Source organism: Helianthus annuus, chromosome 16 (genome assembly GCF_002127325.2).
Source record: "Helianthus annuus cultivar XRQ/B chromosome 16, HanXRQr2.0-SUNRISE, whole genome shotgun sequence".
Classification (NCBI taxonomy): domain Eukaryota; kingdom Viridiplantae; phylum Streptophyta; class Magnoliopsida; order Asterales; family Asteraceae; genus Helianthus; species Helianthus annuus.
The window spans coordinates 99,616,026-99,629,757 of NC_035448.2; the positions used below are offsets into that span (position 1 = coordinate 99,616,026).

Genomic DNA, 13,732 nt, shown 5'->3' on the forward strand with positions numbered 1-13,732 from the left:
TTGAATTATTTTAAAGTTTAATTTTTATTTCCAACGATCCTTTAGTGACTAGATGTTGTCGCTAAAATTTGATCTATCTTGACGCACCATTTGAGCTATAGCGTCGCAGCTGTGCTGACCAGACTTTTCCCGATGATTTGTCGGGATAGGTTGTCCCGACGACAAGTAAAGTCTACGTGTCAGAGAAGATTTCTTGTAGTATAAGCATAAGTTCTTTCAGGTACAAATTCATGTAGTTCACGGCCATTAACCACTACCCATACTCTACATTAACGGAAACAAACTACTTAGATTCTAGAAAGAAGAAACAACAAACAACAAATTAAGTTAATGTGTATAAACTTTTGATGACATGTTTACACTTTTGTTTCCATCTTGAAAGTATTGTATTTTTAATCATATCGTACATGTAACTACATCCATTGAAACTTATAAGTGCTAATTTTCACCATGCACAGAAAGATGATTTTGATTTTGGGGTTGCTTAAGATTTGTTAGCATGTGCCACTCTTTTTAGTGCAGTGGCGATTTAGTGTCATTTCATTTGTGACCCATGAATGCATACTTTTAGAGAGCAATCCCCATTCTGTGCACGCCAACAACTTTGTCATACAGACAAAATCCTAAACTGAACAAAACTTTCTCCACATAGAGTGTATATGTGGTATAGAATTTTTTAAAACTCCCAACTTCATTTGCAAAATAGAAAATGCAAATTCATTCACATATCTTCTTGACCCAACTCAATCATTAACCAGAAGAAGAAAAAAAAACAAAGCAATAAGACAATTTTTTTATTACCAAACATATCAAAAAGGGGTAGCGGCGCAGCTTGTTGCCCGTTTACCAACTATCTCGATGTAAATTATTATATAATATCGATTGAAATAAAAATACGGATTATCACTAAAAAAGAAATCTACAATCTGGAAAAAAGGAACATCCAAATCAATACAACAGCAAAAACAATGCAAAACTATAAATAAAACTACCAAAATTCAAAAGCCACACTTTAATCAAAAACAATTCCCAAACCAATCAACAAAAAAATAAATACAATCCGATAACCCTGCATTAAGCTCAACTAAAATCCACAATGTGAACAATATTAACCAGAAACCAACCTTAAATCATGCACAACCATGAATCTTGAAACTCAATGTGAACAACATTAACCAAAATCCAACCTGCATTTACCTCAATCAAACTCCGCCGTAAAAGTTCCCTAGCACAGCCGCATCAGAATCCCTCCGGTAAACCCGCAACTAACCCACCCAAAAAACTGTCCCCAGCCCCGGTGGATCAACCTGAACCCTCGAAAAAGCCAATAATTGTCGGTAACAAAAGGTGCATGCACAGGATGTCGCCCGCCTTGGCACCACGTCACTATTTTTTTCTCTCTGTATTAATTTACTACAGAACATGTGGAAAGAAAATTCAGTTATAGAAAGAAGGAATTAAATGAAAACACTTACAACACCCTAAAACACAAAATATACCATGATAAATTGATAATATAAATTGAAATGTTATTAGCCACTTGATTTGATTCGTACGTTACCCCCCACTTTTAACAAATTCCGTTGCTCTCTCTCCCCTACACGAAAAGAAATGGTTAGGATGCACAAACTTTATTCCATGCGTCCAATCTCTTCACCAACAAAAATTATATTCAATGACCACCTCTGCCATTGAGATCCCATGTCCAAACCCGCAACAAAACTCACCGGAAGAAAGAGTAATCAATTGGGTTGTGTTTACAAACAATCACAAGGATGGGATTCTTCGGCGGTCTCTTGTTTGGTGTTGCATTTGGCATTTGTTTCATGCTGTCTGTCGCCCGTAAACAAATTTTACGATCAGCTCAACGTATTACTTTGGTATGTTTATGTTTCTCATCCATACACCTTTATTATTTATATATCTCTTAATGACATATGAAAACGATTGCGTTTTCTTTCAGGCGGCAACCATCGCAGCGTTTGCAAGGATGACAGTTGCAGATTCAAGAAAGCTTCTTCCAGGAGAGTATTACCCTCCTTGGGTTGTATTTGCAAAGAGACAGAAGTTGAGTTACATTTTGTTTATTAAATTTATTATTTCGTGTAATAATAATAAATGGTTTAGGTGATTAATACACTTTGTGTTGTAAACTACAGTTAAATTGGCTTAATGATATGATGAACAAGATCTGGCCATATGTTGATGAGGTACTTTAGCTTCATTCTATCAATCATGGGAATAACATTTTTAAACTGTTACAGTTTCTTTTTTTGGATGCTAGCATAGGCAGCATCAGATCTAATAAGAAGCTCCGTGGAGCCGATACTCGAGCAATACAAACCGATGGTTTTGTCTTCTCTAAAGTTTTCAAAGTTAACCCTTGGTACTGTGGCTCCACAATTTACAGGTTTGTCCAATTCATCTGTTCGTTTTGGTATAGGGGACTTCTTTTTTCTATATTCTATATTTCTATATTCTTTGACTTGATGTGCTGGTTTGCTGTTCGTTTTGGAGCCGAGGGTCTCTTCTGGAAGCAAGGGCGTAGCTTTTAAGGGGCCGGGAGGGGCGCCCGACCCCCCGAACTTTTCGCTTATTAGTGTTATATATGTACGTTTCGTGTAGAATTTTTTAGATATATACGTTTTCGACCCCCCGGTTTTATTAAAAAAACCGATTACTTATATAGAATTTTTAGGTTCGGTGACTTCCGACCCCCCGGTGGAAATTTTCAAGCTTCGCCACTGTCTGGAAGCAGCCTCTCTATCCCTAGGGATAGAGGCAAGGTCTATCTACATCCCACCCTCCCCAGACCCTATAAGTAGCTTTGCTATTTGTGGGATTTACTGGGTATGGTTGTTGTTGTTGTTGTTGTTGTTGTTGTTGTTGTTGTTGTTGTTGTTGTTGTTGTTGTTGTTGTTGTTGTTGTTGTTCCAATTCATCTGTTACTTAACACTTTCTTTTTATCAATGTGATAGATATGGTGATGTTCTTTGTTGTCATGTAGGAATATCTGTCGATGAAGGTGATCCTGGGGAAATTACCATGGAATTAGAGATGCAATGGGATGGAAACCCGAATGTTGTTTTGGATATTGTCACCAAAGTTGGTGTGGCTTTACCTATACAGGTTCGGTTAATATTTGATACCATATTCCATCGAACAACTCATATTTGATAATTAGATGTTTCTTGGTAATATTTTTTACATCAACTTTTGCAACAGGTAAAAAATATCGCGTTCACCGGTCTTTTCAGACTCATTTTCAAACCATTAGTTGACGAGTTTCCTTGTTTTGGAGCAGTTCTATTTTCCTTGAGAGAAAAGGTGTGCCATGACTTGTTTTGAAGGCTTTCACTTGTATTTTAACAGGTTTTCTCGCATTCTCACATTTTGCTGCAACTGTTTGTATGTTTTTCATGCACAGAAACAACTGGATTTCACACTAAAAGTTATCGGTGGAGATTTATCAGCACTTCCTGGGGTATCCGAAGCCATAGAGGTTTAAGCTATTTTCCTTTTCCTTCTTTTTGATTTTAGTTCAGAAGGTTTTAAAATACCAATTTACCATTCGACGTATTTACATTGTTCTTAGGCTTTAATATAGCCCCCTACTTTGTCATTAATAAGGCAAATAATACTAATGTACTTCTCTTTATACAGGAAACAATCAAGGATGCTGTTGAGGATTCAGTCACATGGCCAATGCGAATCGTCATACCCATATTAGCAGGGGACTATAGGTACATTACAAGTTTCTGTTCGGTTAGTAACTGCGAAAATATTACAAGTTTGAATTATGGAAACAATCTCTTGCATAAGTACAAGGAACTATCATCATAAACATATCTAATTGTTATTTATTCATGAGAAATATTTATTTTAATCTGTTTCATTTAGTGACTTGGAGTTGAAGCCTGCCGGAATACTAGAGGTAAAGCTCATAGAAGCAAAAGAATTGACAAATAAAGACATTATAGGAAAATCTGATCCATACGCCATGTTGTTCGTACGCCCTCTACGTGCCAGGATGAAAAACAGCAAGACGATTGTAAGTAGACAATATTTTCCATATAAAACTTTCTTGTTCTACGTTGATATAAATGTAATGTTGATTGTTTTCCTAGAACAACCAACTAAATCCTATTTGGAACGAGCATTTCGAGTTCACTGTTGAAGATCCGAGTACCCAATACTTCACAATAAGAGTGTTTGATGATGAAGGAGTCCAAGCTTCTGAATTGATCGGTTGTGGTCATGTTGCCATAAAGGATCTTGAACCTGGAAAGGTTAAAGATATATGGATCAAACTCGTCAAAGATTTGGAAATTCAAAGAGATACGAAGAACCGAGGCCAGGTACAGTCGTTATTTTTTCTCCTTAACGGGTAAAAATAGTAGAATAAAGATAAATTAATCTTTTTCAACATTTTTTAGCATGTTTCTTGATAATTTTGATGGTGTAGGTGCATTTGGAGCTCTTGTATTGTCCTTTTGGCACAGAGACTGGACTACAGAATCCGATTAACCCGGACTTTAGATTAACGGATTTAGAGAAGGCTCTTAAATCCGGAATTAGTGAAACAGATGTGGATCCTGCAAAACTTGCTGCACAGAAGAAAAAAGAAGTCATAAGGAGAGGAGTTCTTTCTGTAACTGTAATGTCTGCTCAAGATTTGCCAGCTGTTGATCTTATGGGAAAAAGTGATCCTTATGTTGTACTTTTGATGAAGAAAACCGAACAAAAACTGAAGACCAGAGTAAGTTTCTAATATTTCTTCTGTTATTATTTCATTTCAAACAATCCAGGTTATGTTATTCTTTAAATATTAAATGAAAAAAATTAGCCTAAAATGAAACGACTCATAAGTCGACATGGAACAAAAGTACCGGCTAGAGCTGGACCCGTAGACTAAAATGTGTTTTGACCCAAAACCCAACCTTCTCTTGTTATACTTGTATAACCATGAGAACGAGTTACCGAAAAACTCACAGGGCCAATCAATACCATGTTGACCCACGAGACCAATGAGACCACGTAAAACAAAGCTGAAGTAGGACAAGTGGCCTTCAAGGGGTTAAAGGCAGAAACGAGTGGAAGCTGGAACAACTGCGCTATCCCTTGAAGGTTTCTACGTAATTGCTCATATACCATGTTGTAAGCTAAAATGATTTCTGTTTTCCAGGTTATAAATAACACCTTAAATCCCGTATGGAATCAAACATTTGATTTTGTTGTCGAAGATGGATTACGTGATTTGTTAATGTGTGAGGTGTGGGATCATGATACTTTCGGAAAGGTACACCTCAGTGTCATTTCTATTCATGTAACTGATCCTCTTTAACCGGATAACAAGTAAAAACGAAATGAGTGTCCCTTCATATGGTTTTTTTTTATGCAGGACAAGATGGGTAAATGCATCATGACGCTTTCGAGGGTCATATTAGAAGGCGAATTCACAGAGACATTCGCTTTGGATGGGTGCAAATCAGGAAAGCTGACTTTGCATCTCAAATGGACCCCGCAAACAATAGTCCGCGATGCGTGATAACTCAAATTCAAATGTGCACTCGTTTGCATCATTGTCCACAGATTTCAACTTCCTGCAATGAAATCACATGCAATGCAAGGACCTCACCTTGATTGAATTGGTTCTTTCTTTATTGTTGTTCTCTTTTCTTTTGACGGAATTCGTTGAGGTAACTGTAAATGACATATAGAAGAGATTGTATGGCCCTTGATATTGTAAACAAGGCATAACTGTAAATGACAATTTTCTGTTTGGCAAGAAAAGGCACAAGTGACCATACTAGAATGGGGGTCCATGTGACCCGAGTTTAGTGGTGAATTCAGAAATATGACACCGTTTGTGTGACCCGAGGTTAGTGGTGGATCCAGAAATGTGAAATGCGTATTCACTGTTAATGTGACCCCGGTTTAGTGGTGGATCCAAAAATGTGAAAATGTGAAATGAGGATGCACTACTATCTTATAGATGGCTGTTAATGTAATAACACTAGATATTTGTTAATGTGACGATTATTTGATAAGACAGTAACTAAAAAGTGAACTTACATATTTATTTATGAAACATGCCAATGTATAATTTTAATTAATAAAGTTATTCCAACAGTTTTTGAAAAAAAAAAAAAGTCAATAAATAAATTAAGAAAGAGTAAATTACAGATTGTCGTTTAATTACACCCTAAATTGCAGTCCCTGCTCTTTCCTTTTAATTTGTGCATTTCATGTCCTTTAAATAACAAATTTGCACACTCCTTGTCCTTTTCTCCAAACCCCATCCAACAACCCAATTAAATGCACCCATGTGCCTCTCACATGATGGGTAAAATTGTAAATAACCTTCCACCTACCCTTAAAATTGTAAATAACCTTCCACCAACCCAGTTAAATGCACCCATGTGGAAGGTTATTTACAATTTTACCCATCATGTGAGAGGCACATGGGTGCATTTAACTGGGTTGTTGGATGGGGTTTGGAGAAAAGGACAAGGAGTGTGCAAATTTGTTATTTAAAGGACATGGAATGCACAAATTAAAGGGAAAGGGCAGGGACTGCAATTTAGGATTTAATTAAAGGACAATCTGTGTAATTTACTCATTAAGAAAAAAATGATTGGTATATGGTAAATGTCGTGTGCCTAAACTCTGATTTGAGGTTAACGAGGCTCGTCAACGGTATGATGGACTACAAAACAAAACACCGTTAGCCTCACCACGGAGGACCCCGGGGAGGGGAATCCGTGACCAAACTCCGGCGTGAAAATAAGAAAGCTTGCCGGTGAAGATGGAGTTTATTCCGACGAATTCTAGGCTGAGAGCCTTGAATGCGATCCGGAGAATGTCCGGATTTAATGTGGTGTGTGCGTGTATTGAATGTAACTGGAATTCAATGCTTACTTAGAATGATCTTGAGTTTGCCTTATATAGCGGAGACTTATCTCTCCGATGAGAAGCCCAATGTCATCTAACCTATTTTGATACCTTTGGAAGACTCAGACACGTGTCTGGTTTCTACCGGCATGATGCCTCGAGCATTAATTGAAAGTTGCTCTTTTCCTCGTACAATTTCCGACGATGGCAATCCTTAGTTGGCAGGCAATTAATGTTCCTGCAAGAGATAAGACCTCTCCTTTCTCGCTCTTTCTTCCATTTCTCTTTTATAAGAAAAAATTATAAGCTTTGGGCCTGCTGAGAAGCCTAATGTGAAGAGGCCCAAGACGAGAAGCCCCAATCCAAAGGGCCTCATCGACAAGCCATCTCTAGTCATGGGCTACAAGACTCAAGATATGTGGGCCTGGACTGATGTGTAACGACGCTTCAACTGTGGAATGGGGCCTCAGTGATGATGACGACGTCTGGCGGTCCTCGATTTTGCTTAAACCTTTTGATCCAACGGTCAGGGCTCTTGATCTCTATCCACGTGCATTAAATCAAAGGCTGTCTTTAAATCGTCGATTAGACGGTTACCGCCTTAACTGGAAGAGCTCTTTAAAAACCCTGGATTAGTCTTTAGTTTCATCATTCCACACTTCTCTCCTGTTAGCATTTCCCTCCGACTTCTTCCCCACACTTCAATCATGAGTAGAAAGGGCCGATCTTCAATCCGTTGTATCATCACTAAAGATGAGTTGGATTCCTTTGTTGTTTCTTACAAAATCCCATCGGAGTTTGCTCCGAGGCTTCCTGGTTCAAACGATCTGGCGACTTATTCGCCGGAGAGGATCGTCATCTATACCCTGTCTTTTTCCTGTTGTGGTGTCCGGTATCCACTCTCTCCTTTCAAGATGGCTCTTTTAAAGCACTACGGAATTCACTTCTCTCCGTTGCACCCTTTGGCTTTCTTAAGGATTGTTCACTTCGAACTTTCCTGTGCTGCATTTGCCGGTGAACCCTCCTTGTTGTTGTTCCGTCGATTTTATCGACTCTGATCAGACGGAGATTGGTTTACGTTTGAAAAGTGGAAAGATAGGCACTCCCTTCCTTGCTACTCCTTCATGCCTACCTCTACATATCCCAAAGAATGGAAGAATATGTTTATTTTTGTCTCTCCTTCCTTGATTTTCGAGTCCCTTCCCCTAAGGGACCCTGCTACGGTGATAGATGATAGTGTTCCTCATCTCTCGGCGGCTAAGGTTGTGTTATGGCGAAAGATGTATGAGCACCCTATCCGGGCCTTCAATTTTCCAAAGGGGGTCCTTGCTATGGGAGGTTTGAGCCCCTTATACCCGATCCGTCCCAAAGCCTTCTACGAGGGCAGAGGTGAGTTCTTTTTTTTTTCATGGTGATTCTGGCTATAATTTGTTTGAGGTCTTTGGTCTTGTCTGTTCAGTCATCTCTTGTGTTTGTTTGCCTCTACACAAATAACCCTGTGTATTTTGCTGCAGGGGGGTGTCAAACGTGGTCGAAGGTGTGGTGAACCCAGAAATGGGTGGTGTCATTAGAGGGGATATCCCTGATGTTGGAGGTTCCAACGCTAGGGTGGTTCTGGGAGAAGGGACTCCTTCTCCTGAGGGGGGGCTCACAGAATTCCCCTCCGGTAGAAGATGTCAGCAGTGGGGATGAGGATTTAGCTACACGTCTATCCCGAAAGCGCAAGCCTGTTTCAACGGTCAATACTGGTGTCACAGTTCCCGAGCCCCGGAACATCCGTCTCGGGTTACGGAGTGCCAGCAACCAAAAATCTCAACCAGCTTCTCGAACTGTGTCCAAAGCTCCTCCAGTCAATACAAAGGGTTCTTTGTCTAAGCATTTGAAGACTTTGTGACCAACCTTCAGCCTAATCATTGGGCCTCTCCCTGTAAGTTAGCTTCAATTCCTTGTCTTGTTTTTTCTTTGCGGTTTTTGGTTCCTTGTTTTCTTATTCCTCTTCCTCCTCTTTATATATATATATATATATATATATATATATATATATATATATATATATATATATATATATATATACATACATATATAGTGGAGGGTTCAAATGAGAAGAATTTTTTTGTAAGAAGAAAAAAGAAGAAGTTTCAACCAATAAGAATGCTTCATTTTACTTCATTTAATATTTGCCTTTAAATTTAATATAAGGGTATATTGGTAAACTTACAAAAATCATTAATTTGTATTCTTCTTCTTTAATAACTAACTAAATTAAATTTGTAACTCATTGTCTGGAACAGACATCGCCACAGGACTCAACACAATATAATCGAATCTCACCTCACACACCTAATACAACTAAAGCTCAGGAACACGATTACGTAGCACATAAACACAGAGACACATAGTCATAGATTCACATAAGCACAAAAGCACGTAAGGCACAGAAGCACAGTGGCACAAAAGCACAAAAGCAAATAAGCACAAGAGGCAGTCAGAATACAGAAAGCTATCATTTAAAGGCCGCGAGCATTCGAGAATAGCGATTGCGAGTACATAGTGCGTAGTATAGCATAACCGAGCATCGATTTATCGGCATTTTGGGTAGAGGTGTGCAGTGCGAGTCGTGTGTGTCGATCAAAAGCGAAGCGAAAAGTGAATAACATCACCAAAAATTGAAACACGTAACAGATAAATCACATAAACACATAAAATCGACAAATATCAGAGTCGGCAGTAGCGAGCTCAGAATCGAAACACATAAAAATCGAGAAATAGATTGTCTGCGGCTGATAGACATCGACTACCCAAAGTGGTTCAACTATTCACAAAGACCTTTGGTGCACACTTCGGCCTTCGGGACTGTGCTCTCGCCTAGAACTTGGGCGAATGGCACGCATCCTTCCAGTTAAAGCGTGACTTCGAGTCGTTGGAGTCCGTCGAGACTTTGGTGAGAGTTCTATAAAACCAAAATAGAGGTCGGAACAAGTCGTCAAGATTCAGGTTTCACCCCTAACTTAGCAACTCGGGTCCAGTTTAGATAAAAAATATAGACAAAAATCTGCGTTAAAGTATGGATTTCACTCCTGGTTCAACGCAAATTCTCGTGTTTATAGATAATAATGCGGGTCGAACAAGCGATTTGGCCGAGAGTTTGCGGTTTTCACACCAAATCTCGACCAATCACTTGCTTGCTTTGAAAATTAGAGTGCAGTGATAGTGTAGTGTAGGCGAGAATAGCGAGAAATAGCAAGTAAACTCGTACCAAACCCCTAAGGATTTGCACAAGTCAGTCTGTTGGTACCTAACTATAGACTAGGTCGTTTCTAAGAAATTGACCCGGACTAGGTCGAGTCTTGCCTAATTCCCTATAGTTATGGCTCTGATACCAATCTGTCACACCCCAACCGATGGCGGAAACATCGGGGCGTGGCACTGAGCGAAACAGATTGTCCAGAAGTTTCCATAACAACTAAAATTACCAATTATTTAAAGCATCATATCCCATACCATGACATAAAAAGTAATATAATTATTACAGACAAAATCTAGTCAAATAGTTCTGTTCCGACAACTCAAATTTCAAGTACAGACAATTCATTTATTCGTTTCTAGACCTTTCCTAGCCTCGATTTCATAGCAAGCAAAGCATTCAAACATCTTAAGCACCTGCCACATACGTTAACGTAAAAGTCAATACACATAGTGTAAAGGTGAGCATACAAGTTTAGTAGATATAATAGAGTTCGAAATCGTTTACGCATAACCAGCACGTACACATGGTGAAATGAAGCACGTAAGTTATCGACATGATCCTATCAATACCAATGACTGCGGGTTGACTGCGCAAGGCAGTTCGTAATACATGATCACCACAGTGACCCATGTGATTAATTGTCCTTAACAACCCCTGGGTGAATAGGTGGTGAGTCCAAACTAATAGTACTATTGTTGCTAAGGCAGGTAGACAGCAATCCATGTGTAAACATAACAAACAAGCATTCATTAAGTCACATATAACATGCGGTAACGGTTAGCCTTATAGTATTATGTAGTGTGTTCGATGTGATTTAGAATAAGTAACGTATGTGACACCCAAAAGTGCGAAAGCCAAAAAGGGTTCGAGTATACTCACAGCGTTGATGGATTGAAGGGAGCGCTTAGAGCGAGGTTAGCCTGATCAGAATGATAGCATAAATGATAAGTGACGCGTCAAACGGAATAAAGTATCAGGAGATCGGACGGTAATCCGATTGGGTGTCAATCCGATCGGGTGGCCGGTCGATCGGGTGACAATCCGTTTGGATGGTCATCCGATCGGGTGACCATTTGATTGGATTGTTACCTCGTTTGGGATGGATGTGTTTGTGTATGATGGCTTGACTTTTGAAGTTTTCGTTGTAGCATTTTGAAAACAGAGAAGTATCTCCACCCTTCAGGTTGGTCGATTGGACGGCGGTCCGATCGGGCGACAATCCGATTGGTAGGACACCTCAGTAAGAACAAGTTCACAGCAGTTTGTCACTCGATCGGATTGCAATCCGATCGGGTGGCAATCCGTATGCATTGAACATGTTGAAAATTGTTTAAGTGTTGAAGTCAGAATATCACATGGTCGAGTGGCAATCTGATCGGGTGGCAATCTGATCGGGTGGCAATCCGATCGGATAGCAATTCGTTCAATGTTCAACCTCAAATGTTAAAATAAAAGTTAAGTGTGGGACCTAAGGTTCAATCCGATCGGGTGGCTGTCCGGTCGGGTGGCAATCCGATCGGACGGCAATCCGTCTCAGACAACCTGATCATGTTCTTCACTTGGTTGTTTTGATAGTTTGCATTTTCTCGAGACTGTACAATAACGTGTCAAACAACATAAACCTTGTCAAGACTTAGTGACCCGGTCGGACAGGAATCACCCAGATCCAACCCGTTCACAGGTTCGTGACGGTGTTTCATGTTCAACCCGAAATCTTTAGTCTTCTGGATAGAATTTAGATCTTGAACCGATACATCACTAAGAACGAGTAGAAGATCAGAACGAGCTCCGAATTCTATCGGTTTTGAGTGCATTGAGTGTAAAAGAGTTGAAAGAATGTTGGAAAACCATCTTTCAATCCTTTTCACCATGAATATGTTCAGATCTATGCAAGATCTTTGTTTATCTGTGTGGAAATCATACAGATCTGAGTTGTTCTTGGTGGATTGAAGCCAAAACATGAAGTTCTCAAGAACACCATGAAGACATCATCCTAGAACACCTCAAATCTAGTGAATTCACGGTTAAAAGTTAAGATTCAAAAGATAGAAAGGTGTAGGAGTGCGTGTAGATCAAGAAAGTACAAGATTTAGGTTGAAAACTTACAAGAATCGCGAGAAATCTGAGGAAATAGCGGCTGGAGCGAGTTGAGAGAGAGAGAGAGTTGTCAACATCAAGGGATGTTGACATATGAGGGGTATTTATATGGTTTCTATAAATGGAAAAGAGGAGAAAGGGTTGGTCGATCGAGTAGCAGCCCGATCGGGTGGCTGCTCGATCGAGTGGCAACTCGATCGGGTGGCAGCCAGATCGAGTGGCAGCTCGGTCGGCTGACCACTCGATTCGCGGCAAGTTTTGCGGTTTCGATTCGCATGTTGAGCGTTGCGATGCGATGGAGTTTCCTATTCAAATTACTTTTAATCCCAACTACTATATCAACATATATTCATCCTAACTTAACTTGTGTTTAGCGTTTGCGATTCAATTGCGATTGATTTGCGATTGTGTTTCGATTGATCACCACAACATAACATAAATAAACATGCACAAGTAACACATAAGTAGCACACACACGTAAAACAATATCCAGAACGCGCAATTCAAGTTGCGAATGCGATTGCGATAAGCGAGTAAGCGATAAAGTAAGCGATAAACATCGATAAATAGCGATAAAACTTCGATTATAAGAAGTACTCCACATAATACAACTAACGCAAAAGCATAAATAGACTATCTACAAGTTAAAGAAGTCAAAACAGGAATTGAGCAAGGAGTGACTGATCGCAATTAGCAATCTTTTCTTCCTTTGACTTAAATCTTGACTTTGACTTTGACTTTGACTTTCGAAACACGGGGTGTTACAGTCAATCCTGACTGGTGGGTCATATTACACATGGGCTAACTCGTTGTCCAATGGTAATGTGTTCCACATTTTGTATACAAAACCCCAACATACCGGCAGTAATTGAAGAATTACAAAGACTAAATCACTGCTAATTATAATTTAAAATAATTAAGGTTTTGTAAAAATAGTTTACAAAAAGGAGATTACTCACATTGCAACTTTAGGGTTTTCCTGTGATTTTCCTGGTTATAATCTATTAATTAAACAATGCACACGCGTTAGTATAATAACCCAATATTTACATTAGTTATACCCTCCCCGAGACAGAACTCCAACGACTACGTCGGGCAAAACCTCGACAGCCGTTACGGAGCACTAGATCAATCGGGCAGCGTATCTAATACGTAACCGGGGGTTATGATACTTACAACGAGGCAAAACTTCGTTAATTAGGGGGTATAATGCCTGGGTATAGTGATTCCTATGCAAAAATTGAGAGAGAAAGTAAAAGTTTGAGCGAGTTGGGATTGAGGCCGATCGAAGCAATTTATAGGGCTGATTGTTGACTTCGTCGCGCCCCGCGTAAGCCGAAGGCTAAGCCTTCCTGGTCCGCAACATAGGGGTAGTCGGCCCTAGCCTTGACCAATCACCGGGTAGACTTGCCACGATGCTGCCACGTGGCATCTCAGGGTGTCGCCATGATCCATAGCTGTCGCGCCCCGTGTAAGAGACCGCTGAGGTCTTCG

The 13,732-nt window shown here is 39.7% G+C and overlaps 1 protein-coding gene across 3 annotated transcripts; it reads left to right on the forward strand.

The window, feature by feature from the left end:
* Positions 1 to 1,573: 1,573 nt before the first annotated feature.
* LOC110916976 (synaptotagmin-4) lies at positions 1,574 to 6,070 on the forward strand. 3 transcript variants are annotated; one of them, XM_022161610.2, is made up of 13 exons: positions 1,574 to 1,880; positions 1,964 to 2,068; positions 2,160 to 2,210; positions 2,290 to 2,410; positions 3,008 to 3,129; positions 3,226 to 3,327; positions 3,428 to 3,502; positions 3,664 to 3,743; positions 3,901 to 4,051; positions 4,128 to 4,358; positions 4,466 to 4,759; positions 5,186 to 5,299; positions 5,402 to 6,070. In XM_022161610.2, the coding sequence occupies exons 1-13, from the start codon at positions 1,776 to 1,778 to the stop codon at positions 5,546 to 5,548; spliced, it is 1,698 nt and encodes a 565-aa protein (XP_022017302.1). In that variant the 5' UTR covers positions 1,574 to 1,775; the 3' UTR covers positions 5,549 to 6,070. The 3 variants fall into 3 exon arrangements, with proteins under 3 accessions (XP_022017302.1, XP_022017304.1, XP_022017303.1); XM_022161612.2 differs by lacking the exons at positions 1,574 to 1,880; positions 1,964 to 2,068 and adding an exon at positions 2,699 to 2,850 and having other exon boundaries at positions 2,290 to 2,610; XM_022161611.2 differs by lacking the exons at positions 1,574 to 1,880; positions 1,964 to 2,068 and having other exon boundaries at positions 2,165 to 2,210; positions 2,285 to 2,410.
* Positions 6,071 to 13,732: the final 7,662 nt, after the last annotated feature.

Bases quoted from the DNA above. Each gene is read 5' to 3' on its own strand.
- LOC110916976 (XM_022161610.2), top strand. From the start codon at position 1,776: ATGGGATTCTTCGGCGGTCTCTTGTTTGGTGTTGCATTTGGCATTTGT. The intron at 2,211-2,289 runs GTACTTTAGCTT...ATGCTAGCATAG, and splicing joins TCTGGCCATATGTTGATGAG to GCAGCATCAGATCTAATAAG. The intron at 3,130-3,225 runs GTTCGGTTAATA...CTTTTGCAACAG, and splicing joins GTGTGGCTTTACCTATACAG to GTAAAAAATATCGCGTTCAC.